This window comes from Callithrix jacchus, chromosome 2 (genome assembly GCF_049354715.1).
Source record: "Callithrix jacchus isolate 240 chromosome 2, calJac240_pri, whole genome shotgun sequence".
Taxonomy (NCBI): domain Eukaryota; kingdom Metazoa; phylum Chordata; class Mammalia; order Primates; family Cebidae; genus Callithrix; species Callithrix jacchus.
The window spans coordinates 59,057,253-59,068,244 of NC_133503.1; the positions used below are offsets into that span (position 1 = coordinate 59,057,253).

Genomic DNA, 10,992 nt, shown 5'->3' on the forward strand with positions numbered 1-10,992 from the left:
TGGGGCAGAGGCGATGTAATATGCAGTGGTCTCCTCAGAAAGACTCCAAGAGATGCTGGCATTTCTTATGAATCTAAGCTTCTTATATAGAAAGATGATGCTGCTATAGAAATACTAATGGATTTTGGCACCTGGCCCCAGTCAGTGCGGCCTTGGGCAAGTCACATACCCGGGAAAGCTCCAGCAACCTACTGGAGTTCTAGAAGGAAGAACCAAGAGCAGTTCTGGAGAGAGAGAGAGAAAGAGAGAGAGAGAGAGAGAGAGAGAGAGAGAGAGAGAGAGAGAGAGAGAGAGAGAGACGGCCTTGAAGGAAAGAAGTGTGTAGCCCAGGGCCAGCAGGGTGCTCATGGGGATGGGGATTGGGTGCTGGAACGTAGGATGCAGGCACCACTCAGCCTTGGTTTCTGGTGGGAGCACAAACCCTTTCTAACAAGAACCCCAAGCTGACTTTAAATTAACCAATTCTACCTCCTAAAGACCTGTGGACCACACAAACACATACAGATGTGTGGCGCCGCAGTCAGTGTGGGCCCTGACATTGCCACCCTTGGCCCTGGCCATCTCGCCTGGGAAGTGGGCCAGCATCCATCCTGGGAGGTCATGGTCAGGTGGTCCCCATCCTATTCACAGCCACTGTCTGGCCTCAAGGGTCAGAGGGAAGCACAGTTATTCCTAAAGACGGATGGGGACAGCTGTTGTGCTGGGAGTAGGGCCTCACCCAAGGAGAGCTCAGATCTGAAGAACGTGACACGGGGAGGGCTCAGGTCACCCTGTCCTTCCCACCCCACACATCTCATGAGGACAGCTGTGTGTGCTGGAAGTAGGGCCTCACCCAAGGATGGTTCAGATCTGGAGAATGTGACACCAGGAATATTCAGGTCCCCCTGTTCTTCCCGCCCCATACATCCCTAAGCCAAAGAGGTCTTCAGGGTGTCCCAGACTCTGGGTACCCACACATACCCTCATATACCCACCCACCTTGGGCACTGAGGAGCATGGTTCTGAGGAAAAGGGCATATGGTGTGTCCACCTATTAGCCAGCAGTGGGTACCCTGGGGCTGGCATCAAAGAGGCTAGAACTGTGGGCCCCTATTTCGAGGTAAGGGGCTGGAAGAGCTGAGAGCCCACACCTGCTCTGTGCCTGGGTCTGCCCGTCCTCGACGCTCCTGGGGGCCTCAGATTAGAGGCAAACCCACATCAGCACTTCCCAAAGTCCCATCTGTCACACACCACCCTTGGGACACTTTCATCCAGACCGTTATTTATTTCACGCTTTTCTTTAAGGCCCCTTGTATTTTGAAAGTTATGTTTTTTAAAAGATAACTGCAGCCTTGCCCCAGTGGGGACCATGTCCCCAACTGCAATTAAAAGGAAAGTTGGCAGGAGCGCATCGGGGCACACTCTGGCAGTCAGGGGGCCAGCATGGAGAGGCTGGTGCCTGGGTGAACCCAGGCCTCGCCAGCATGAGCTGTTGCTCCTGACCTATCAGACGCTGGGAAGGGAGTTAAGCGGGGACTGAGCTATCTGCTGCCTCCTCCAGACTCCACCTAAAATGTCCTTTGCAGATGGTCATTGCCCTTTCAGGATGATCCAAGGTCCCCCAGCCCTGGAGCCGTGGGCATCCGGCTAATTGGGCATCTTCCGTTTTCTCTCTCTAGGTCGGCCAAGCCAGGTCCTGGCACCATGATCTGCAGGGGCAGCTGCCACTTGGGATGGGCAAGAGGCGGAATGGTGGCCTTTCTGGAGCTGGTGTTGCCTTCCAAGGAGTTCTGCCCCCAACAAACAGACAGGGTGGCCATTCCCTCCTGGGTACCTGCAGGCAGCTCCCTCTCGTGGGCCGACCCAGTGGCAGGCCCTTAGTTCCTCCAAGCTCACCGGCCGATTAGTCCTGGATTCTAGCTAGATTCACTAGATTCATTATTCCCTTTTTCCAGATCAATTAGTGTCGAGGACTTTTGTCCTGTGGAGTCATTTTTATGGGTTCAGGCATGTTCTTGCAGCCACAGGCTTTGTCTCAATCTGGATGGAGCAATTGTGAAGTCTGTATTTCAGTCCAGAAGCTGCCCAAATCCTTACGTGCCAGTGTGATGACTTTTTTTTACAGTAATTCCAAATACAGAGTAGTTAATTGTGTCACTTATTCTTTGCATCCATAATTGTGCATGATAGCAATTTAATTATCACCAGCCCCAGCCGAAGGCACTGCATGCCTGATTTCAAGCTGAATAGAGGTAGATAATATCCCAAGACTCTTTAAAGGTGGCAACGGCTGGTTACCAGGCAGCCAGGAGCCCAGCTATAAATAAACCTCTGCTGGCCATAACCAGCTGTACTTAGACCACGTGGAGCTCCATGAATTGGATTGAGTAGTTCTGAGCAGGAGAGATTTAATGGAACCATTCTGAGGGAAGGCTTTGGAGACTCGCAGGCATCATTCTCCATTACAATGATATTTCAGGACTCATGTTTAATAGTAAGATGAATAACTTGAGATTAAAGTGAGCACCCAGGGGCCGGACAGCTGAGGGGACAGAACTCGGAGCCTGGAGCCAGCAGGTGCTAATCTTGGACAAGCCTCCTGCTCTTGGAGCCTGGGTTTCACTTGCTGCAGAGCTGTGGTTGGAAGGCAAGGCTGGCCTTTGAAGGCTACTCCTGTTGGGCTGCAGGTCCGGTCTGGAGGCACCAGGCTCTAAAACTGCCTGATTGGCAAGGGCCTATCCAGAGGGTGCTATCTCAAGCAGCTGGGTCTTCACCTAGAACCTCCAACTGGAAGTTCATACACAGAAGGGCCCTCAGAACAGCTGTGGCTGAGTCAGGTGGGCTAGGCAGCCACAAGTGAGGGTCAGCAAGCAGGGCAACCGCCCTCTAGGACAGAGTACAGCCCCCGGTGACACTGTGGCCTGGCCTAGGCCAGCCCACCTTGCACTGTTCCCTGCAGACCAGGAGACCTGGCCTCTGGGCATGGTGCAGCTCCCATGGCACACCTGGCTCACACGTGAGGGTTTCCTGCTTCATCAGGAAGACAGACCTCTTCACAAATGAGAACTCACCTGTAAGCATCTCCAAGCCCAAGGCAGCAGGGAGAATTGGGCTCAACATCCAGGCTGAGACCCAAATGAGGCTCGGGCACTTGCCTAGCTCTGGCTTCCCCAGATGAGGAGGACCAGCATGCCTTGAAATGCTGCTGCCGTACAAAGACCCCACCCAGCAGTGAACTGCGCCCAAAATGCTGCAGTGATGGAGACCCCACCCAGCAGGTGAGCTGCCTCAAAATACTTCTACCCAGCAGGTGAGTTACCCCAAAACACTACTGTGGTGGAGATGCCAGCTAGCACGTGAGCTGCCCTGAAATGCTGTAGTGATGGAGACCCCACCCAGCAGGTGAGCTGCCCTTAAAACACTACTACAGCTGAGACCCCACCCAGCAGGTGAGCTGCTCCAAAATTCTACTGCAGTGGAGACCCCACCCAGCAGATGAGCTACTCCCAAAGTATTGCAATGACTGAAACCCCACCCAGCAGGTGAGCTGCCCCAAAACACTACTTCAGTGAAGATCCCACCCAGCAGGTGAGTTACCCCAAAATACTACTGCAGTGGAGACCCCAGCTAACATGTGAGCCGCCCTGAAATGCTGTAGTGACAGAGACCCCACCCAGCAGGTGAGCTGCCCGAAATGCTGCTGCCACACAGAGGCCCCACCCAGCAGATAGGCGTTTTCAGCCTCTACTCTCACCTCTTTGCTTGTATTTGCACATTTAAACCTTAACAACCCTGTGAAGCCGGCATCTTCATGGCCCATGTTCTTCTTCAACATCTTTGTGGGCAGAAGTATTGGGGACTGCAAGTATTTCAGATGACCAAAAGCACAAGTGGTGCGTACACGCTGCAGATCATGTAATGCCCACATGGGTCTGGGGCAGAACCCCATAACTAAATATACCCTGTTCTTCAGAGGAACATGTGAATATTCACTGTAAAAGAGGAAAATAAGGATTTTTTAACTAGCCTCAACAATTTAGGTTTTTGCCCCCAAATAAGTTCAGGTTGAGTCAGGTTTTGCCAGTGAATGGGTTTTGTATGGCATTCAGATTTGCAAGTCAGAGGTTACAGGGTCCAGATTATGACCATCTCTACGTTCTAGGTGAGAAACCACATGCTGGAGAGGTTAATCCGTTTGCCCAGTGCCTCTCTGGTTAGTGGCTGGCAGAACCAGGATTCACATCCAGATCCCCTGGGCCAGATCCTGCTGTCCTGCCTGGGTGCTGGGGCTTTGTCTGCCCATCTTCCCTGCAGGCCCTGCTGGGCACTTGCAGAATGACTGTGAGCAACCAATCTGTCCTCGGATGGGCCCCAACCCAAGAAGACTGAACTAGAATCAAAGTGGCCAGCACGGTCTAGGAGGCATGCAAGCGAGATCAGCTCAGGCAGCTTTTTGGAAGGAGTAGGCTGTGCCAGAGCCCTGGGGTAGGGATTCTCCAGCAAGGGCTCCATCCATGGCACTGCAATGTCAGGCAGCCGAGGCACCACTGCCCTGGGACAGTTGGACCCAAGAGGGTCGCAGGGACCTGAGGCCAGCCTGCCCAGATGGACAGAGGACTCCTGAGGTGGGCAAAGCTGCCCGAGGTCCCAGGAGGCCCTGCGCTTTCCCTGAGGCTGCTCTAGGAGCTCCTGGGCACAGAACTCCTGCAGCGCTGCAGTGTTGGTGTTGGAAAACCGACCGATCCCCAAGGGATGTGCGGTGAGCTGCAGTGCCTGCCAAGGACCTGGTGGCTTTTGGAATCCACAGAGCCCTCCCTCTGTCTGCTCAGACCCTGCCTGTGCACACGAGGGGGCTGTTGTGGAAACCCACACAGAAAGCACTGTTAACATTTCACATGCACCACCTCATCCTATCCTTGCATCAATCCCAAGCAGCAAGACCCCACTGGACAGATGGGGAAAATGAGCTGGAGAGAAACTCACATGGGCAGCAGCATGGGAAGCTCCAAAGGCAAGTGCTACACCTCCCGAAAGCCCTGGCTGCCTGTACAATGCTTTCGCATTTCTCTCCCTGCCGAGACGGACCCCACCTGGAAGGCGAGCTGCCCAAAGGGCCCTATGGAAGGTCTCCTCAGCCCTCCAGTGGAGCCCTCTCCTTTCCACATGCCCTGGCTGTGTGTGTGGCCCTCAAGTGCTCATTCCTCCTCAGGATTGGGCACTGTGTGTGTGCCCTGTCCTTGTGGGGCTGTCAGGTCCACAGAGGTAGCAGATCTCCTTGAGGCTGAGCTCATCTTCATCCCCTACCACTCAGAGAGGGGGTCTGAAATGCAGGAGGTACCCAGTAAAATCTGTGGAATGCACCAACAAGTTGGTCGGATATTTCCTTAATGGCCATGCTTACTTTAAGGGGCAGAAGCGACATTCTGGCTATGGCTGTCTGCAGGACTGCTCCCCAGCACAGTTCGAAGCCCCCAGCCCCCTGCAGGGTTAGGAGAAAGGCAGAGCTTTCACAGAGCGGGGCTCGAGGGAGGGGAAGGTGTTCCCTCCAGGCAGTATGGAGGGAAGAGGATGCCCAGTGTGTCCAGCTGATCTCTTTTATGAGGTGAGCTGATCATGAGCTGCAAGATCCATATTCCCATGAGTGGGTGAGTGCCCAGAAAACAACTCAGGACCCAGCAGAGACAGCCAGAAAGAGCCTCTGAAGATCTCTGGAGAACCTGCCTGGCTGGCCTGATAGGAAACACCTTAGTTCTATGGCAGCAACTGGACCAACTTCCAGGATTCTGGAACCCTTTCGGCACCAGGATTACTTCTGAGACACACATGAAGCTAATGGCGGGGATGCCAGCCTCATCACACAGTGCAAAGGCCTGCCTTCAGGGTCTCATGGCCTCCGCATCCGCCCACAGCTGTGTGCACCCAGGCCCACTCCCTGCAGCCGCCAGGAGCAGCTGCTCCTAGCAAAGGGCCTCAGCCCCAGCCTCACTGCCTCTCAAGCACTGGTGACAAATGGGACCTTCACAAACAATTGCCTACAAGCTGAGAACATGGCACCAAACCTCCATGCTCAGAAACTGCAGTGGCACATTTTCCTGAAATTAGCAACTGGACGGACTTTTTCTGTCCAATTCAGCAGATCCCAAGGTACCTGGAGATGTTGCCTTCAAATTCCCCCATCTGGGAGTCCCAGGACTCCATCCTGAGGCCTGCACACTCCTCCTCAGTATGAAACTGCACAGTGTCTTGCTGAACTCTGATGGAAGACGGCTTCAAAACCACAAGAAGCAGGCTCTGGGCTGTCTCTCCACCTAGCCAGGGTCATGTGCAGAAAAGCAGGGGAGCCCTGTGCACGGGCTTTTGGTGGAGGGGTCACTGCCACCAAGGATCCCCTCTATTCCTCTATCCAGGAGGGAAGGACACTGTTGTCCAGTTGGCACCCGCAGGACCACCCAGGTGAGGAGGCAGAGTGCAGCGGATGGGCTGTCAAGGAGTCTCCCTGCTCATTGTGCAGCAGATCAGTAGCACATCCAGTGTAACAGCACAGGAGACTCGAGGCCTCTGATCCTCCTGGCTGCCCATGCAGATCACCTCAGAATGTGATGCTGCAGTAATGAGCAAACTCTCTAATGCAAAGCCTGCACCGGCACCCCGACTCCAGCCCCAGCCAGCAAACAGACGGCCTTCGAGTGCACCCAAGGACACCTACCCACGCTGGTGATCCTCTGGGAGCTGAGGTCGTGCAGCAGGGCCTCGATGGCTGGGTTGTGTCTGGAGTACAGTTCGTACCGATTGATGCCAATGTGGAATTTGAGCCAGTTGGGATAGGAGTCCATGGCCGCCTCCCCAGTGGACAGGAATTCTGCACCTTCAGCACCTGCGTGCAGCCTGCAGGGCACAGTGAGGATGAACGAACGTCAGCACAGAAAGAACAGGCCTGTAAGCCAGATGACAGGGGAGTGGCCCCCGACGCCAAGGTTTTTAACTTTGGGTTCAAGTAAGTGCAGATTTATCAAAGGTACCTCTGCTTAAAGAAGGCCCTGCAATACCTGCACTTTTTTCTGTGGCTGCTCTTCCGCCAACTAATAACACAGCAAAAGGCCTGTAATTCTTATTCACCCTCTAGAGACGCCACAGACAGCTATAACTACAGCAAGACTAATCCCAGGGCATCAGTGCTGCCCTGCCATCTCCGCCACGTCTGTCCCAGGGTCACCGAAATGGCCCAACAATGATGTCAGCTGTAAGTGCAAGGGGTTGACGGCCCTCCCCAGAGTAGTTGACCATGGACTGCATGAAAATCACAGACACGCCCAGTCTGTCCCGATCCTTCCTGGCTCTCTGCTTTTGTTCCAACAACCAGGGGCAGAATGATGCAAGAGGCTAAATTTGATTTTAATGAGAGCAGCCTTGGGTGGGGAGAGAGGAAAAAGGCAGCATTCTCTCCAGTCCAGGCTCCCATGGAGGACCCGCAGCCCACGTGGCCTGTCCTCTCATCTATGGGGTCAAGGGAGCATTCTGGAGGAAGGACAGACTCTGTCTGCCTGCCTGCTGGGCTGCAGGGAAACGGAGAACTTGTCCTAGCTGGAATTTGCCTAAAGCTGAGGTGGTTTCTGCCCCAGCTCTGTCTGTGTCCAGGACCCTAGCCTGGACACAAGGGTGGGCTAGGGTCCACTTCCCTGGCCACTGGCTGCTCTGGGCAGACGTCTCTCCCAGCCCAGAGCCACAGCCCAGGCTGCAGCTCTGGTTCTCAAGTTTCTGAGCATTTCAAGCAAGGCTCAGAGGCTTCCAAACAGCTGGTGTGTTTAGACAGAGAACACCAGGCTTGGTCACATTTCAGGGGAGAAGGGACTTTCAGTGAGATCTTTTGGAAGCCTGGTCTCCCCTCTGCTGCTTAGGTAACCTGCAGGTAGTTACTGATTCTGGCCTTGCTGTGGTTAATCTTCCACTGCCTTGGGTTGCAGCATCTGCTTGTTTTGATCTGTGTGGTGGAGGGAAGGGCCCGGGGGTGGGGAAAGGGCTTAGCCAGAACTGTTTAAAGAGACGTTCCTGGCCTGGCTTCTCACACTTTTACTGAGCCATCATCCCTTTGCAGCTGCCCTTACTGGGTGGACCCCTTTGTTGCACCTCATGGCTGCCAGCAAGCCCCTCTGATAATTCTGCTGCAGCCACTGGTTTTAAAAGACTCAATAGGCACATCCAGGCCTTTTCCAGGGTACCCACCCAGGACACCCTCACCAAGTGTCTGCAAGATGAACAGCAGCTTGCCCCCCTCCCAGGGAAAGGCGGCTTTCCTTCCCTCACCAACTCATTCATTCATTGTCTGACCCCATTTCCCAAGCTCGTGGCCCGGGCGGGCCAGGACTTGCTCTATAGGGAGCAGGATCTGTCTTCCTCACCAGCAGCCACAGGGCACAGCTCCCAGACCATCAGGCAGCCCCTCCCGAGGAGGAGGTCATCCTGGAGACAAAGGCAGTGCCCTGAGCTAGAGGCAGCTGCGTCCTGCCCGGCCTCTTCCATGGGGTGGGGGACAGCCCTCTGGGGGCCCCTGAAACTCTCCACACCATGCCTGGGCTCACCGCTCCCTTGGGGTGGGCACCTGCCCGCCCCCACTCACCAGTCCGGGTTCTCCGCCGCCTTGGGGCTGAGCCTGGTGTAGCTGTTCACGTTAAACAGGACGTCGTCCTCCGTGAGCTGCGGGACTAACACCTGGTACAGCGGGTGCTCGAACAGCCTGGCCAACAGGGGTCCGTCCCCGCCGGGGCCAGGGGGCGGCTCGAAGCGACGCGGACCGGGGTCGCGGAGCAGCGGCCGGTGCGCGGGGTCGCGGGGTCTCAGCGCGCCGGGGTTCCGCCCACGCAAGGCGCGCTCTGCCGGCTCGGCCGCAGGCTGCAGCTTCTCTAGCGAGTGGGACGAGAGGTTGGAGGAGGGGTCGGAGCTGAAGTCCTGCAGGATGCGCAGCGTGTGCTTGTTGGGCCAGCCCGCGGCGGAGGCGGCAGAGGCGGAGGCGGGGGGCTCCCCGGGGCGGCCCCGAATCTGGGCCCAGCCGGGCGCGGCCACTTCTCCGGCGGGCTGCGCGCACGAGCAGCCGGGCTCCCCCGAAGGCCGCGCGCCCCGCCGCTCCAGCCTGGGCAGCAGGTCCAGCGCGATGTGCAGCGCGCAGGCCACCAGGAACACCATCAGGATGAGCACGCGGAACCGGCGCACCAGGATCATTTTCGCGGCCGCGCGCGCGGGCTGGCGGTCCCGGGCTTAGAGCGCGTTCCGCCCGCGCCCCTCTAGCTGCAGCTAGGCACGAACGCGGCGCCGCCTCGCGGGTCAAGGTCCATCCGCGCCGGGCCGCTACCAGCTCTTGGGCTGTCACCGGGCCCGGACGACGTGCGGGGCGCCCGCCGCCGAGGCGCTGGCTCCCTGCGCCATCCCGCGGCCGTCCCCGCTCGGCCTCTCCGGAGCGGCCGCGCCCTCAGTCGGGGAGCCCGGGGGCCCTGTTCCGCGGATCCGGGCGCGCGGGGGGCGGCGGGGGCCGCGGCGAGGGGAGGCTCGGCGCTCGCAGCGGCGCGCGCGGGGCTCATCGGGCGCGCGGGTCCATCCCGGTCCACAGCGCGGTCCTCCCCGCGAGCTCCGTGGGCCGGGCGGGCGGGCGGGCGGGGAAGGGGCGGCTCCTCCAGGCAGGGCTCTGCTCTCGCTCTGCGCCCGGAACACCGGGGCTGGAGGGCGGAGGAGGTGGGCCCGGGGGGCGGCCGGGGGTCCCGGGCAGGTGCAGCGGCTGCCCCGAGCCCAACTCCCGCGCTGCCGAAGCTCTAGCGCCCCGCGCCCCGGGCGGGCAGATATCCGAGCGCCGCGGAGCCGCCCCCCGCGTCAGCGCCCACAGATTGGCGGAACCGCGGCCCCACGAGTCACGGCTGGGCCCGGGCCGGCGGCGCTCCCCTCCTTCCTCCTCCCTCGGCCGCGCCCCGCGACGTCTCTGCAGCTCCTGGCCGGCTAAGGAGAGGGCGCCTGCCTCCCGCGCTTTGCAGGGAACAGCGGCGGGGACCCGGGGGCGGGCGGCTGGGCGTGTCCGGGTCTGGGCATGCAGGCGGCTGCGGCGGAGAGGGGCGCTCCGGCCTGGGACCCCTTTCTCCGCCCAGGGACCCCCTTCCCCGCCCCGGGACCGCCTTCCCCGCCAGGGGCCGCCGCCGCCGCCAGCTGCAGCCTCTCGGCCCCTCCCCTGAGGAGCCCAGGCCAAGTCCCTCCCCAGAGCCGCTGGGCGTCTGCGCCGCCGGATGAGCTCCCCGCCGGGCAGCGACCCGCGCCCCACGCCCGTCTCCGCCAGGAGGAGGCGGAGGCGGCCACAGTAGAGGCCAGAGGAGCGACTGGGCCTAGACCCAGGGGCCCCCCGGGGCGGCGGAGCCCCCACCCACCCGCGGACGCGCCCGACTTAACCCTCCTGGCGCGCCAGGCGCACTGGGGGCCATGAGAGGGTCTGGTGTGCTGGGGGCGCCTCCCTGCTCCTAGGGACGGAGTGTGTGAGTGCAGCCGCGCGTATGCACGAGTGTATGTGTGTGTTTGTGTGTGTGGGTTTGCGTGTGCATGTGTGTGTGGACACAAGTGGGTCTCATCTGTCACCCACACCCAGGGGAACGGTGCCTGTACAACGTGGCTTCTGTGGCCAGCAGCTTCTGGGCCTCCCTCCCCCAGTAGGGAATCCGAGTTAATGTGGATGTCAGCCTAAGATCCTAGTCAGGGAGATCAGTGTGTGCGAGGAGGCCACACCCCCTGTCCCCCAAGCTGGCCGCTGCCCCAGTGCCCAGATTCCCGGGCAGGCCAGCGGCCTCTCCAGAAGCCCAGCTGGGTGGGCTGGGAGCAGGGCCTGGGCCCCTCCTTTTTCTTTCACTCACTGTCTCTGTTACCTGGGCCCTCATGGACCTCTCTGAGCCTCAGTTTCCTCTTATGTGAATTATGAACGTTGAACCCAGTGTTACTGAGGACTCACTCATCTCTGTGCCTCACCCAATGCCTGGCACCCACTAGATACTT

General features: G+C 58.7%; 1 protein-coding gene across 2 annotated transcripts in view; it reads right to left on the reverse strand.

The window, feature by feature from the left end:
* Window positions 1-9,778, reverse strand: part of FAM20C (FAM20C golgi associated secretory pathway kinase) — a 63,948-nt gene extending 54,170 nt beyond the window's left edge. For both annotated transcript variants that reach the window (XM_035290291.3, XM_054251532.2), the window contains exons 1-2: window positions 8,594-9,778; window positions 6,686-6,864 (exon numbers count right to left, since the gene is read on the reverse strand). In XM_035290291.3, coding sequence (XP_035146182.3) covers window positions 6,686-6,864; window positions 8,594-9,192 — 778 coding nt within the window. In that variant the 5' untranslated portion in view covers window positions 9,193-9,778. The remainder of the gene's footprint in view (window positions 1-6,685; window positions 6,865-8,593) is intronic.
* Between the last annotated feature and the right edge of the window lie 1,214 nt (window positions 9,779-10,992).